Source organism: Plecotus auritus (genome assembly GCF_963455305.1).
Source record: "Plecotus auritus genome assembly, chromosome: 5".
Taxonomy (NCBI): Eukaryota; Metazoa; Chordata; class Mammalia; order Chiroptera; family Vespertilionidae; genus Plecotus; species Plecotus auritus.
This window is the reverse complement of record NC_137776.1, coordinates 186,234,463-186,250,510: the sequence shown is the minus strand read 5'-3', so window position 1 is coordinate 186,250,510 and position 16,048 is coordinate 186,234,463. Positions and strand designations below refer to the sequence as shown.

Sequence of the window (16,048 nt, the reverse complement as noted above, 5' to 3'; positions counted from 1 at the left end):
TCAGCCTCGTGAAGACAGAAAAGCCCTGACGCTGTTGCGGAGAGCGCTGCACAGGCTGTCTCCTGCTGTGTCTGCGTTTCCTCCTGGCACTGCCTGCCTGCGGGGCGGGGGGGGGGGTGGGGGGCGCCCTGCGGCTCCGACCTGCACGGGGGCTCGGTGCTTCTCGGACTGTGGAGAGCAGGCCTGGTGGGGCCGGAGCAGCAGTGCTGCCCGGGGGCGGCCGGTCCCCAGCAAGGCAGGCCCGTGGGTGCACAGGTTCCCCATGGGAACTGGGGGGCTGTTTTAAGTCAAATGGGCCCCAAAGAAGTGTGGAGTGTCTGCCCTAGTCGACAGGTATAGTCCCCAGCCCCCCGGGCACATCTACAGAATTTATCCTTTTCAAGAGCATTTTGCCTCCAAAATTCAGAGCGGCCCAATGCAGGGGGACAGGGGGCACATGGCAAGCAGTTCTGCCTGAGGCACTTGTGTCCCAGGGGCAGCTGGGCAGGAGCTACTGGGGCAGCTGGCCGGAGTCGAGTGTTCCAGAAAGGGTTGCCCTGACCACAGGGCTGGAGACCCCGGGGTTGGGTTTGGGGTGACGTGGTCTTGGCACACATGCTGACATCCACTCCCAGGTGTCCCCCTGCCCTCCCCATCCCGCCATGAGGGGCAGAGCCCAGGGCCGGCGTGGGCTCTGGCAGGAAGCATTGTCCGCCCCTTGGTGGCCCAGGTGCCGGCCACGTGGTGGTGCAGGATGGAGAGTCTGCAGAGTGAGGACAGGCCAGGCAGGAGCGAACCTGTTCTTGTCCCGGGAGCTCAGGGGGGAACCACAGGGCAGTCCTGGTTCACACCCCCAGGAGGCCCGAGTGGTGGTGGACAGACTGACCCAGGAGGATGGAGGAGCCAGAGGGCCCCCCTCCACCACGAGGAGGAGGCAGTACGGCCTTCTGCAGTGAGTGTGTGTAGTGCTCGGCTCCAGCACACACCACGTCCTGGGTGCGTGGGGCCGGCAGGCGGGACAGGCCCTGGCGGTGCTCTGGGCTCCTGGAAGCCTGGTTTACGGTTAGGGGACACGTGAGCCAGTACCAGGATGATGGGCATGAGCAGGTGGATCGGGGCCCGAGCCCTGGGGGTGACCCTGCATGTCCCATGTCATCTGTGCTGAGATGCTCAAGTCCAAAGGCCAGGATCTGGGAATGTGACGGCTGTTACACAGGCACGTTACAGCAAGGCCATCAGGTGGGCCTGGCCCACCTGCAGGAAGGAGGCAGCCCAGGAACACAGGGAGAAGGTCGTGTGCAGGTGGAGGCAGAGACGAGCGAGAGCCGAGAGCGAGGCTCCACAAGTCAGGGCACGCCCAGGCGGGGACTCCGCAGAGGCAGGCAGGGAGGGGCTGGGAGCTGCCTCCCTCAGCCTCGGGGACCTCCCGACACTTGGTCTGGACTCCTAGCCCCATAGGGAGAGAGCATCTGCCCTGGGGACTCCCTGCCCTCCCTCCTGTGGCCCTAGGTGCAGGCAGCCCTGGCTTGTGGGCTGTTGGTGCCCCTGCTGAGGCCATCAGGATCAGGAAGGTGTGTTCAGTTTGGCCCTCCAGGTGCCGCCCTGACAAGTATGTGACACTTGGACCCTCCCGTCCAGTCCCCTTCCATCAGGGAGCAGGAGGGTGGCCAGCCTCTGGTGGCCCTTCCCATAATGCACCCAGAAACAGGAAAACAATGCATTCATATATCCCCAAGAGGTGTGTAATTTGCACTTTGGAGATGGTACAAAATGAAGTTTGCAGCCTTACAACCCACCCTCTCCTCCAGGTGCGCTGGGAAGGGGCAGCCTTAACGCAGGCCCCCAGGAAGGGTTCCAGGGTCGCACGGGGCCTGGGGTTGGCTTTGCACAACCTGGGGCCTGGGGCGGCCTCAGGGTCACGAGGGGACTGTGCAACCCAGGGGGCACGGTCATCCCCACCTCGGGGGCCTGCGGCTGCCCGGGAGCCCGTAAGTCCTGCTTTCTCCAAGGGGGTCAGACTGTTCCCAGGAGGGGAAATCCCATCTCCCTCAGGGAGGGGAAGCAAAGGAAATGGGAAGAATGACAGTCTGAGGTCTCCCCAACGGAGAAATTAAATTCTAATTAATTAATTAATTCAATTAATTAGGTTTCAGTCAGATTAGCATTTTTCTCCCTGGGGGAGCAGTAATGAAGGAAAGGTTGGGCGGCTGAGCCCTCCCGCTTCCTGGCCTGGGAATGTCTGGGGCCAAGTGTCGGGTGCCATGGTGTCTGGTCGTGGGCCAGGTCTGAGTTAGGAGGGGCCTACCCTCCTGCGTGCATCCAGGGGGACATTTATCACTACAGATGCCCCCAGGTTTCTCCCAGCGGTTGGGTAGCTGTGGGGTCATCGGGTCCATGGTAACTTCAAAGATGGAGCCCTTGCTGGCCAGGCCTCCCCACTCCGGGTCTGCGCTCAGATCTGCTGCATCTTGGGCTCACCCTGCAGTGCTGGTGAGCACCCCACTGTGCCCAGCCATGGTGAACCCACTGTGTAGGTGGGTCAGAGGGTCGGCAGTGAAGTACGGACCCACGGGGACCTCGGCCCTTGGTCTTGGAGGGAGGAGCACAGGGAAGAGTGGCCAGAGAACAGCAGGGCCGGGCCAGGCCAGGCCAGCCGAGGCGAGGACAGGACAGCCCCTGGGGAAGCCGGCTGGGCTCCTTCAGCCTGTGGGCTCCTCTGGAGCAGAAGGAGCTGGTCTCGAAGCTGAAGCTGTGGAGCTGGGTCCCAGGTTTGCTTTGTTCTTTTAATCGTAAGTTACAATTTTTATTTTTAAATACGTTTTTATGGATTTTTCGGAGAGGGAGAGGAAGAGAGAAACATCAATCGCTGCCTCCTGCACGCCCCCTACTGGGATCAAGCCCGCAACCACACCCAGGGTACGTGCCCTGACGGGGAATGGAACCAGCAACCTCCTATTGCACGGGTTGATGCTCAGCCGCTGAGCCACACCCGCCAGGCTATCAGTTACATGTTTAGAGCGGTCCTGGGTTTACAGGAACGCACAGAGTCCCCGTACTCCTCCCCCCAGTCCCTCCATGGCTTCCGGTCTCACTCGGGGAAGAGGTCAAAGTTCTTACAGTGCCAGGTCTGCCCCCTCCCCACTTCCTGTCAGTGCCTCTCCACCCGGGTTCCTGACTCAGTGGCCTCTTGGCTTCTTGCTTACCAGGCACGCCCGTCTCAGGGTTCTGTCTGAACTCCCCAGAGATGCCCTCCTGGCCTCACTTCCCACAGGTCCCAGCCCTCCTGTCTCCCTCCCCCCCAGGGCTGCTCCCTGCCCCATGCGCTGTGCAGCCAGCGCCAGTATCTCAGCTCTGCAGGGCAGGAGGGCGGGGTTCTGGAGGCACCTGGCACTGGCTGGGTGGCTGGGTCCTGAGCTTCCATCACTTCATAGCCTGGGTCTTCTTTCTGGCTCGAGGAAGGGGAGGTTGGTGGCACCTTAAAACCCCCTGGAGGCTGGGAGCCCTGGCCTTCACTCCCAGGACTCCTCACTCAGATGAAAGGGTTTCTCCCTGCTTCCCTCAAGGCTTGGCTCTCTGGCCCCTGGTCGGGGGCACCGAAGCCAGGAGCCCTGTTTGGTCCTCAGATAAGCACCGCGTACCCACGAGGTTTCACGGTTACAACCACTGGCTGGATGCAGGCCCTCGGCTGCCGCTTTACCAGGATGAAGCCAGCCCTTCCAGGGTCCATGTCTAGGCCCGGAACCTGTGGATGCGCGCAGTGTGTCAGCCCACCCTGCCCAGGACCCTGGCTGGTGACCACTTGGGACGCTCCCGGGCTCTCAGCGCAGCAGAGTGAGGGACGGGGGGAGCGGGATGCCCCTAAGGGGTGTTTCCCGGCTGCCAGTGCTGCAATGGGGAGGGGACAGATGCTGGAGGCTGCTCTGGGCGGGGTCCTGGGTTCCCCGCCCGGCTGTGGGAGGGGGCGTCCCAAGGCTCCCAGCGCGACTTTAAGGGGGAGGGCGGGCATCCCCGGGGCAGCTCCCAGGGCGGTCCCCCGGCTCCTAGCCCCGCTGTGGGAGGGCCGACCGCAGGCTGTCAGCACTGCTAACTGGGAGGAGAAACCCCGGGGAGGGAGGGGGCTCGCCGCCTGCGGCGATGGGGCTGGGCCCGCGCGGTCTCCCAGGGACGCAGGAGCCTTCGAGAGGGGCTCGGCTCCGTCGGGTAGGGCCGGATCCTCTCGTTCGGACGACCCAGTGCCGAGGAGGAGGAGGCACGGCTCAGACAAAGGGCTGCTGCGGGACCCTGCGGGCCTGGCCGCCCGCGCCGCGCGACCCCGCGCCCGGCACCCGCGGGAATGGGCGGGGCCTCGGACAGCGCCCACTGCGCCTGCGGAAAGGGGAGGGGCGAGCGCGGGCCGGGGGCGGGGCCTTGGGCAGCTCTCACTGCGCCTGCGGAAAGGGGTGGGGCGAGCGCAGGTTGAAGGCGGGGCGACGGCCCGCGCCCCCTGCGCCTGCGCAGGGTCCGGGCGGTACGCGCGCTCCCGCGGGTTGGCCGCCTCCTCAGCGGTTTCTGCCGCCGCCGCCGCCGCCGCCCCCCGAGTCCGCGCACGCGCCCCCGCCCGGCTCGCGCCCGCCGCCCCCCGGCCCTCGCGCCCCGGCTGGGCCGCAGCATGCAGCAGCAGCAGCACCGGCGGCGGCGGCGGCGGCGGCTCTGAGCGAGGCGGAGCGCCGGGCGGGGGCGGGGCGGCCTACGGGCCCCGCGCGGAGCGGTCGTGCCCGAGTGTCCAGCCCCGGCCCCACGCGGCCCCGCGGCGCCTTTGTTGCCGGGCGCCCGCCGCGGCGCCTGCCAGCGCGCAGATGGTGGACGCGGGCGGCCGCCCGGGCGGGGACGGCTGGCGGAGGATGGAGGCCGCGCCCGACGGCGCCGCGGACGTCGTGCCGCTGGACCGCTACGACCCGGCGCGCGCCAAGATCGCCGCCAACCTGCAGTGGCTGTGCGCCAAGGCCTACGGCCGAGGTGGGCCGCACGGGGCGGACAGGGGCGCCTTTGGGCGGGCGGCGGGCGGCGGGGGCGGGGGGCGTTGCGGGCGGTGGGGCGCGGGGCAGGCCTCCCTGCTCCTCCCAAGCCGCGCGAGTTAGGGCGCTGGGTCTCCCCCCCTTCCCCGCAGACCCTGGCCGCTCGCCGAGTGAGCGGGGGCCGTGGCCGGTTGTGCGGAACCGGGCCCTCCCCGGGTCAGCCCCCCAGAAGGCTCGGGGACCCGTCGTCGAGTCCGCGTCCTCAGGCCTCGGGAGTCCCGCGGTTGTCCGCACCGGTCGGGCCCGCGGACCAGGTGGTTCCCGCGGCTGCCGGGCCCAGGTTTCCTCATTCATTTCAGGTGCTTTGTGTCTGCACGGAATCGCGCTCCTCGCGTGTCACCCCGTCCTTTTCATTGGAAGCATTTCCTAAAATGGCCTTTGTCCTGGGGAAGACACCCCTGAGGGCGGCCTGAGTGGGGGTGCTAGCACCCCTCCCGCAGCGGGCGGTTGACCAGCTTTGGGAACTTGCTGAGCAGCGTTTCCCCTGGTTGGAGTGGAGGCGAGGGGAGTGTCCCCTCCCGCCGCGTTCAGGGGTTCGGTTCTTAAGCTGGGCGAACTGCATTCAGTGTCCAGATATACCGTGGGGAAGCGCTGCCACACGTGTGATTTAGGGGAAAAAGGTGGAATCCATAAAAAGTAGGTCTGAGACTATATAGGGTAAGGCCTGCCAAGTGTCATGGGCATGGCCGGGGGTATCCAGCCCCGACCTTGACCTCTGCAGCCACCTGCGGCCTCCCCTCACACCCACTCACGCCTGGTGCTGGCCGTTCTTTGCCTTTCTTGATAATGCATCACGCACCCGCGGGGGGTTGTGCGCCTTCCCTAGTGAGTTTTCCTCCGTGCGCTGGCCCGCCGTGCGCTGTTGTGTAGGGTTGTACGGGAGGCCACCCCGACCTGCTCGGGCTCCGTCCTGTGCCTGGCTGCCAGGCGCCTGTGCAGGGTCCCCTCTTGGGTGAAGCTTTTGCACCCGGAGCATTAGGCTTGGGGAATGATGCATGGACCCAGATACCCTTTGGAGGCCCCCAGGCGGTCTCCCCATCTACCCTCCAGCTGTAGCCAGTGCCTGTGTCTGCCCTGGGCTGGCACCCAGCGGGCCCGTCAGCTGTCTGGGAGTAACCGTGCGCCTCTCCCCATATTCGAGTTGGGTTCGCCTGGTTTTATTTCCCGCACCGATCGCTCTTGAGTACCTGTTGACTCACTGAGAAGTAATGCAAAGCTGAGGTTAAAATAGGCTCTGCCGTGCGGACACTACCGGCGGTGGCGGTATTTATAGAAGCCCGAGCGGGAGCTGAAGGAGCCTGGGACGGAGGCTGACCCCGTCGGCGTCACCGCCTCGGCTGCGCGGGCCCATCGCACTGGTTTCAGGAGGTCTGGCCTCCAGGAAGGGGAGCAGATGTACATTTTTTCTCTTTGAAAATCTCTCTTTGAATTTACACATTTGGGAGATCCCCGTTCAGATGACCAGGGACCACCCACCTGGGCCCAGCTGAAGTGGTTCCGCCTGTGTCTTTGGCATGGGGGCCACGCCCAGTGGGAGGTCTGCTGCTCCCCAGTGGGCCCAGTCCGTGAGCTGACGGGGTGGGGGAGGACTTTGGCAGCCAGTGGAGAGCCCCCCACCCTCTTCTAACCCAGGGCCGTCCTTGCTTCCTTTCCTGGGTGCCCCATGGCCTCTCCAGCTTGGTTTTCAGTGAGTCAGCGTGGTTCTTCCGAGAGTGACTTGTTATACGGCTGTTCGTGAATTAGCTCAATGAGACAGAACAGTCTTTCTGGTTGTGCAGGAATGGGAGGCCGTGCTGCGCAGGGCAGGTGCTCCGAGGCGGCCTCTCCTTGCCTTTCCGGGTCTCACAGTCCCCGGGCCGCTGTCCCCATTGGCAGCCCAGCTCGCCCTCAGCCAAGCCCGAGGTGCCGGTGGTTAGACATTCCCTCCCACCTTCTTCCTCGCTGCACCACAGCCAGGAACTGGGGCCGTCTTGTGCTGATATTAGAATTTTGGGGGGTAACTCCCGTGTCATTGACAGCGTTTTAATTATTGTCTTATAAATAGTATTCTGGACACGTTGAAACTTACTCATTTGGAAGTATCTGTAAGAAAGTAGAACCTGCTTATTAGCTGGAGTATTTTGTGATGTTTTTTTTGGGTGAAAGTCATACAAGTTGGTAAGGAAGTTTAAAGGGGTGACTTGGAGTACTGTCCATTTTAGAATAGAGTGCTGGACCAGGCTTTTGTGTTCCTGTTTGTTTGTTGTTTTCTCTTTTCCTCCATGACCTTAGGAAACTTAAAGATATCTAGGTCTTGGTTTGGGGTTTTGAGCAATGGTGTTTGTTATCTCTCAAGGACAATGTTGAAAAGTAACCCAGGGAGAACGCTCGAAGGCACTCAGCTGTTGCAAGCACGTTGCTATGTGTACGTGGCGGTTCGCCCTGAGGAGCCCTGGGAACCAGTGGGCACACTCCCCGGGGCTGAGCCACCTGGACAGGGCAGGGCCTCAGGGCCCCCAAATTCCGCCTTCTCCTTTACCGGCAGCAAACAGCTGGAGGGGCCCTGGGCTGTCGGAGCCGGACGCTCGTGAGGGGTCGGCACTGCTCCTCACTCTCTCGTTGAGCTGTTAACTGACTGGGCACTGCTGTGGGTGGGCAGTCCGTGCGGACGCTGGGCCTCTGTCCCGCCGACGGTGTCCGTGACCCGGTGCCGCTGCTCCCACGTAGGCCACAGGACAGCCAGGAGTCTGCTGGTAAAACCCTTCCCGTGTCAGTCCAGCAGGTCACCACTGGGCTGTGTGGCGGCGTTTGGTTTGAGGGAGTCGCAGGCCCGAAGCCTGTGAGGCCCAGAACTGGAAAGGAACACAGCCGTGAGCTAATTCACGAGCCCCGACGCGGCAGACTCTCCCTTTTCATTCACAGCGACTCCCTCGGGTCATTGGTTTATGAGTTTAGCCTTGTTCTCAGCCAGGGGTTTGGGTGCTTCTGATGGGAGGTCACAGGGCACCTGAGTGTATGTGTCGGTGGCTGGCTGGTCTCCTCCAATGGCCTTCCTTGTGCTTGGCCCGCTAGGACCACCGGGGTCCTGGGGTCAGGGGTTACGACTGCCCTCCGGCCTGTCCGCAGGACAGTCAGTGCTCGCCTGCTGGCCAGATGTGCAGGGGCCTGGAGACACCTTGGACCAGGACTCGGAAGAGTGCTCTGTGGTTCCGACCGGGGGCTGGCGTGGGGGCTTGAGTGTCTGTAAAGATGGACCTGTTTGCCCACCTTCGCTTTCCTGAGCTGAGGCCACAGGTTCAGTACTGACCCAGGGACATAAACGTAGGTCGCCTTTACGTTCAGACTGTCCCAACCCTTTACATTTGAGGCCCTGTCCTGCTTCAGGATGTCAAATTTGTGTAAACGTCCTCCCGAAAAGCCCTGTTTTAATACTTTTCTGTGTCACGGTTACCTTCCCAAGAGCTCAGAGGCTTCTGCTGTTGATTTTTTTCGGGCCATATCACGTGCTATCATGTGTTCTTTTTGGTTCCTAGTTGAACTGTTGAAAACCTCAGATTGCTGTCATGTCTCATCGAATCTGCAGGTGGGCAGGATGGAGCCAGGATCACATCCGTTCAGCCGGTCATCGCAGAGGCGTCAGGAGCATGTTTGGGCTTTGCTCTACGGGAAGAGCAAAACGCAGGGGCAGTTAATGATGCCGGCTCCTTAGTTGCTGAAAAGTCCTGTGAACTGTGGACCAGAATGAACTAACTCAGGGACTGAACATCGGCCGCCTGACGTTCGTGCAGGAGCTGTCCGGCAATGAGTGGGGTCGCAGTGCCCAGGCTCCAGGGGCGTGGTCGCTGTGGGAGGGGCACGTGTGGCAGCTTTGTGGGTGATAGGCCTTGAGAGATGGTAAGGTTTGAGTCCCCCCCCCCCCCCCCCCGGAGAAGAGAGGGTGTCAGGCCAGTTCCATGCCCAAGTGTTCTGGGCCTTGTGATAGGGTTTGTGGCCTGAAATCGTAGCGATTCCTTTGGCGACAGTCTTGGCCAGATTGTGTGTGGTGTCCAAGCTGGTGAGTGTGTGCCGGGAAGGTTTCCTGGGGGGCGTGGTGCGGTGAGAGCCGGACAGGAGTCTGCTGGCAGGTCGGATGGGGGGACTGTCAGGTGGAATATCTGGGGCTGATGCGTGTCTGTTACGAGTAGTCTTTGTGTGGACGTGGGTTGTCACGTGTCTGGGAAGGAGCCTGTGATGCCCAGTGGTTAGCCAAAGGGGCTGTGTCACTTTATGCCACCGGCAGGTGTGGGCGCTGCCGCTGCCCTGCCCCCCAGCCTCCTCGCCGCCCGGGCCACCGTCAGCCTGTATTTCAGCCACTCGGATGGCCGCGCTCGCTGGCGGTGGTGTGTATCTCCCTGGGGACTCCTCACGATGAGCACTTTTTTACATGCTTATTGGATATTTGGATCTTTTTTCTGTGAAATGTCTTTCCAGACCGTCGGCCACTTTAGACAGCTCTGTTAAACTGCTGAGATAATTGTATGTTAACGTGCAGTTTTAAGAGTCACGCAGGGAGTCCCGGGCACCCGGCCTGTGGTTTCCCCGGCCGTAACTTCTCACTAAACCATGACGCGGCGTCGCAGCCGCGCACTGACCTGTCGTCTGACAGTCTTCCAGCCCACGAGGTCCTCTGCTGGTGCCACACCTGCCTCCCTCCCTCCTCCCCCCCTCCCTCCCCTCTCCCCCCTCCCTCCGGGGTGTCTCTTGCTCTTCCTTTCCCAGGTCCCTAAGGTGGGAGTGAGGTGAGGCCTGGAGACCTTGCTCCTTCCAGCCTGAGCATGGGGTGGTGCTGTCTTAGCTGCATTTCCCACGTGTTGCCTCTTCATTCCGTTTTGTTTATTTTCCTTTATTTGCTTTGATGCTTCCTCCCTGACCCGTGAATTATTTACAAGTATGATTGCCAAGTGTGAGATTTCCCTGTGTTGTGTTTCGCTGTTCCTTTTCGTCCGAGACCATGATGGGAAGAGAACGGACTGGGTCCTGCCTCATGGCCCAGGCGAGGTCTGTTGGGGCGACGGTTCCCTGGGCAGCTGGAGAGCTGTGTGTCCTGGCGCTGGGCGGAGTGTTCGGCGCGGGCCAGGCAGGCTTGTGGCTGGCTGTGCTCGGCTCTCTCCTTGTTGCAGGCCGGTCTGTGCTGATGGGCATTGAAGCCCGAACTGGACCTGGAGCCCTGTCGGCTTCCCTCTTGAGCTCTGTCCGTTTTCCTTCTGTCCTGAGGTTTTGTGGTCTTCCTGGGCGAGCCTTCGCCACCCAGAAAGGGCCCCAGCTGTCCCCAGGTGGCTGGTGCTCTTAGTGGGAGGCGGGATAATGCCGTGGGTTCACGGCCGTTTCTGCCTCGCGTGACCTTGGACACTGCGTGCTTCCTGTGTGCCTCAGTTCCCTGTTTGTGACGTGGAGACAGAGTCTTGATTTAGTAGAATTGTGACACTTAAGTACAGGCTTATGTGGAGCTTAAGGCCGCTGGGTCCGAGATGGAGGCGGGCGGGGCCCCTGTGCTGCTTCGTCGCCATAGCAGCAGGCCCGGTGCCCCCTCCAGAGACCTTGCGGGCGGGCGGGCGGGCGGGCGGGCGGCCTCACTGCTGTCTCCCCTTTGCCATCAGAGGGACACGTATGTGGCTCCGCCCAGGGCCGCTGCTGGGTGTGCCCACGCACCATCCTGCCCGCCATCCTGCCCGTGGTCCTACTCGGCGCGTGCAATACTGACCTTGCTTTCCTGTCGCCCACTCTCCCCTCGGGGACCCTCACCTGCTTCTTGCTGCTCCTGAGGGCGTGGCCGTGAGGTCACTAAGTGGGGTGCTGCCCACGCCCCCTGGGGTGTGAGTGGCTAGTTTGCAGTAGAGAAGATGGGGATTGGGACCCGCTGGTGTCTTTTTATGCTGTTGGTCGTTAGTCGCAGTTGACGTTAATGGCCCTCTGTCCTCCGGGGGCGTTTTGAATGTGTGAGTCACGCTCTGGCCATCTTTCCTTGGCTCAGATAACATCCCCGAGGACCTCAGGGACCCCTTTTACATCGACCAGTACGAGCAGGAGCACATCAAGCCGCCTGTCATCAAGCTCCTGCTGTCGGGCGAGCTGTACTGCCGCGTCTGCAGCCTCATCCTGAAGGGGGACCAGGCGGCCACCCTGCAGGGGCACCAGTCTGTCATCCAGGCCCTGTCCCGGAAGGGGATTTACGTGATGGAGAGCGACGACACGCCCGTGACGGACCCCGACCTCAGCCACGCACCCATAAAGATGGTGAGTGCCTGCGCACCGCCCGCGCTCCCCCCACCCCCACCCAGGGTGTCGTGTGCGTGTTTGGGGTGAGTGACGTCACGGCTTCCAGTGCCATGGGCACTCGTGGGGTGCCCAACCTGTCATGTCACCAGCTGTCCCTCTGACACTGCGCTGCACGGACGAGGCACGCTGAAACCTCAGGTGTGCCACGGTGCACATGCGCGTGTGGCAGCTGGCCCAGGTCTGAGTGCGTGGAAGGCGGCTATGTCACACGTGGCTGAGTGGTCTGGACCCGGGGGAGAGCAGCTCCTCTTGGCTGACTCTGGGTGAGCGCCGAACACCGCCCCCAGAGGCGTGTGGAGGTGGAGGCGCGTGGAGGTGGAGGCGCCCTCGGAGGTGGAGGCGCGTGGAGGTGAACGCGCCCTCGGAGGTGGAGGCGCGTGGAGGTGAACGCGCCCTCGGAGGCGGAGGTGGAGGCAGAGGCGTGTGGAGGTGCACCCTGCAGCGTTGGGAGGTGTCCGTGTTACGCTCGTGCTGTCTGACTGTTTCACGTGTACGTTGGGTGTTTTGTGCCAAAATAAAGTAGCCGATGCCTTTTGTCCTCTAAGCAGCCCCTCCCGTCTTTCTCTGAAAGCCCAGCCCCGGAGGTGCTTCTCCAGACCATCCTGGGGCTGGAGCTGGGGCTGGGGCTGGGGCTGGGCTGGGCTGGGGCTGGGGCTGGGGCTGGGCTGGGGCTGGGGCTGGGGCTGGGGCTGGGGCTGGGGCTGGGCTGGGCCTGGGGCTGGGCTGGGGCTGGGCTGGGCCTGGGGCTGGGCTGGGCCTGGGGCTGGGCTGGGCCTGGGGCTGAGGCTGGGCCTGGGGCTGGGGCTGGGGCTGGGCCTGGGGCTGGGGCTGGGGCCGCATAGCGTGCGTGCTCCCTGCGTTGCCTCCGTGGGGGCGTTGACGGCATTTCGGTTCTGTAGTCTCACTCTTGGTCTGGGGGCTGGTGTGTTGTGGGTCAGGAGTGTCCCTCAGGTGTGGGAAGGAGCGGCGCAAAGGCACCGCGTGGTTTCAGTGCAGCACTGCCGACGGTGCCCAGGGGCTGTCGGTGGTCGTGCAGCCTCGTCGGGGCTCTCCGCCCTCTGTACCTTTACCGCAGCTCTGAAGGAAGGACCCCCAGCCCCCAGGACTGTCAGGGAGATGAGGCAGAAGGACGAAGGACACCCCCCCCCCCCTGCAGGGCACCAGGCTGGCCGACCATGAGGCGGGGCAGCGAGCAGATGAGGCCTCACTGTCTCCTCTCGGGGAGAAAAGAGGAAGGAGTCTGAGGGGGGTGTGGGGCCTGGTGGAGGCAGGTGGCAACTCTGACCGCCCTGCTTGCAGAGCGCCCACATGGCGATGGTGGACGCCCTCATGATGGCCTACACCGTGGAGATGATCAGCATCGAGAAGGTGGTGGCCAGCGTCAAGCGCTTCTCCACATTCAGTGCCTCGAAAGAGCTTCCGTACGACCTCGAGGACGCCATGGTGTTCTGGGTCAACAAGGTGAGTGCACCTGGTGGCCGGTCCTCGTGGGTGATGCTGAGGTCCCCGCCCATAGGGGCCCCCAGGCTACGTGTGCTGCGCCCAGAACTGCCTGTCGGCGTCAGGCGGACGACGAGTCCCTGAGGAGCGGGTGCCCAGCCTGGGGCTGAGGGTGGGAAATGCAGGCCTGGTGGGGTCCACGTTGCTGCTGCTCCTCCTGTCATCTTCCCTGCCCGCTTAAGGAGGCGCTCCGTTGGACACGGTGTTGGGAGAGAAAAGTGTCTTCTTGAATGCTGTTTTTCCTTTATATTTAGAAGCTTGCAGTGTAATCTTCTATGCAATGTATATAAAGAATGGTTATTTTTGCCCTAGCCGGTTTGGCTCAGTGGCTAGAGCGATGACCTGTGGACTGAAGGGTCCTGGGTCCGATTCTGGTCAAGGGCACATGCCTGGGTTGTGGGCTCAATCCCCAGGGCGGGTGTGCGAGAGGCAGCTGATGGATGATTCTCTCTCATTGTTGATGTTTCTCTCTCCTGCTTCCTTCTGCTCTGAAATCAATAGAAATGTTTTTCAATGGTTACTTTTAGTAGCACGTGATTATAGGGCTCCCTTACCAAAGCCTCAGGGTTTATTAAGTCTTATTTGCACAAAGGTGTTCAGTTGGTGGCACTTTGCTGCTGAAGACACAGAAGATGGAGCCGCTCCTCGTGGAGTTGTGAGCGACATCCTTGCACCCTGTGCTTCCCGGTCGGGCACAGGCCCAGGGGGTGGGCTCGGTCCCCGGTGGGGGCGTGCAGAGGCAGCCGACCCACGGCTCTCCCATTGCTGTTTCTCTCCCTCCCCCTCCTTACTGTTTACAGCAACATGGAGGGCCTGTAGGGCAGGGGTCCTCAAACTACGGCCGCGGGCCACGTGCGGCCCGCCGGGTGCCGCTGCCTGTCCTGCTTAGCAGCCGACGCGTGCCGGGCCCGCAGTGCGCATAGGAATTTGTTCATAGTTTTTTTTTTAAACTATAGTCCGGCCCTCCCACGGTCTGAGGGACAGTGAACTGGCCCCTGTTTAAAAAGTTTGAGGACCCGTGCTGTAGGGTACTATGCTCAGTGAACTAAGTCAGAGAAAGACCAGCGCCCTGTGGTCTCACAGATACGTGGAATTGGGGGGAAACTGAATAAACAAAACAGAAACGGACCCAAAGACAGAGAAGAAGCTGGTGGTTGCCGGAGGGGAGAGGGTCGGGACGGATGGAGTAAAAACAGTGTGTATTTGGCTAGTTACCTTCCTTTCCGGGTAAATTGCTTGCTTGTTGCCTTTGGCCACATTTCCTTGGGGAGGTTCTTCTGGCTGGACGGGGTTTCTCACCGGTCAGGGTGTTCTTCACGTGCCATTTTACCCAGTGACCGCCCCGCTGGTGGGCTCTGCCTCCCGGCCCCGCGCTGGCATGTCCATGGTCTCACAGCCGAGCGGCAGCACTGCCCCCTCTCGTGGAGCTGTCCGCCTTAAAGAGACGCCCTCGCCTTCGGCACCAGTCTGTCTGGTGGACCGTGCCTCTGCTTGCTGTTACCTCGACCCTCCCCTCGGGCCCCCACCGTCCTGCTGTGGTCACAGGGACCCTCTGTCACGTCGGACATCCAGCGCAGACGCTCAGGTGCACGCGCTCGCTCACGGGGAGGTCCCGCACCCGCTGTGTCCAGGCTCCTCGGGTGGTCTCTGCGGGAGGAGATGGCCGCCCTCCTGCTGAGGTTGCAGACTTTCCTGCTGCTGCATCCCGTCTCCCCCGGGACTCTTTTTGTTAATTTGGTCTGCATTGATTTTCCTTTTGTCTTTTTCAAGTATGTTTTTGTTAGTTTTTAGGGAGAGAGGAAAGAAGAGGATAGAGAGATAGAAACATTGAGGGAGAGACATCGGTCGGCTGCCTCCTGCACGCTCCACACTGGGGATCGAGCCCCAACGTGGGCATGTGCCTGAGTGGGAATAGACTATGACCTCCTGGTTCATGGGTCGATGTTCAACCCCTGAGCCACACCAGCTGGGCTGTTTTTTTCTTTTAAAAACCATTTTCCTACCTTCTTTTTAAAATTTTATTACATTGATTGGGGTGACATTGGTCAGCATGAACCTACAGGTTCCATGTCACAGGACCTGTGTATGCCTGTGTGCCCACCATCCAAGGCCAGGCCTTCTCCTGCCGCCACGTACTGGGGCCCCACCTTCTTGACAGGCATCGCCTGCGCTCACTCACTGTGCCTTGTTTCACGGTGAAAGGTTCCGCTCTGTGCCTTTCATCCATGGCTTGGACCGCGGCCTTGTAAGCATGGCGAGTATTTCCCATGGTGTTGTTATAACCGAGTTTAGGTTTTATCTTCACCTTAGTTCCAGGAGAGAGCGCTTTGCTTCTACAAGGTGTGTGAGCTGCCCGAGGAGTGCGCCGTGCACGTGGGCCTCAGGTCACAGGGCTCCTCGACGGCCAGGGATGCCGGCAGCACTGGCTCAGTGGGAGCCCAGCTGACGTCCCATCAGGGGCCTCTGTCGATGGCGATGGAGGGCGGGAGGCGGCAGCCCGCGTGGCGCTTGGGGGCATCTTGTCTTCCACCCGTTGCAGGTCACTGGGAGTCCTCGGTTTCTGCGGGGGTAGGAGAGCCTAGGTGATGCCTGCTTCAGAGTCGGAGTGAGAGCAGTGGGCTGGGTCCTGGGAGGAGATGTGGCTGCCAGTGTCGGAAAGCAGTCACCTTGTTTAAAACACATATACATATTTTATTTCAGAGAGGAAGGGAGGAGAGAGAGACAGGAACATCCATGAGGAGAGAGAATCATGGATCGGCTGCCTCCTGCACACCCCCCACTGGGGATCGAGCCCACAACCCGGGCCTGTGCCCTGACCGGAATCGAACCCGGGACCCTTCCGTCCGCAGGCCAACGCTCTACCCACTGAGCCGCACCGGCCAGGGCCGCAGTCCCCGTTTAAGTGCATTTTCTCCTCCTTTAGGTGAATCTTAAAATGAGGGAGATAACAGAGAAGGAGGTGAAGCTGAAGCAGCAGTTCCTGGAGAGTCCTGCTCATCAGAAGGTAAAGGGCAGGGGCACCTCCTCGGTGTAGGGTCGCCACGCGCACCCCTGGCCACGCCTTCCTCACAGAGAGATGAGTCTCCTGCGCCGGCTGGCTGGCTGGCTCTGCGGCTCCTCGGGGGCAGTGGGCGCACAGCCTGCACCCTCTCCCTGGCAGGGCGTCCAGTGTGTAACCCGGGGGGTGAAGGGGTGTTGGGAGGGTCGGGGCCCGGGAGTCA

The 16,048-nt window shown here is 61.9% G+C and overlaps 1 protein-coding gene across 2 annotated transcripts in view; it reads left to right on the top strand.

Moving 5' to 3' along the window:
• The first annotated feature begins 4,610 nt into the window (after positions 1 to 4,610).
• Positions 4,611 to 16,048, top strand: part of CAMSAP1 (calmodulin regulated spectrin associated protein 1) — a 28,495-nt gene continuing 17,057 nt past the window's right edge. For both annotated transcript variants that reach the window (XM_080669883.1, XM_080669882.1), the window contains exons 1-4: positions 4,611 to 4,974; positions 11,023 to 11,285; positions 12,627 to 12,788; positions 15,751 to 15,831. In XM_080669883.1, the coding sequence (XP_080526009.1) occupies positions 4,815 to 4,974; positions 11,023 to 11,285; positions 12,627 to 12,788; positions 15,751 to 15,831 (666 nt within the window). In that variant the 5' untranslated portion in view covers positions 4,611 to 4,814. The remainder of the gene's footprint in view (positions 4,975 to 11,022; positions 11,286 to 12,626; positions 12,789 to 15,750; positions 15,832 to 16,048) is intronic.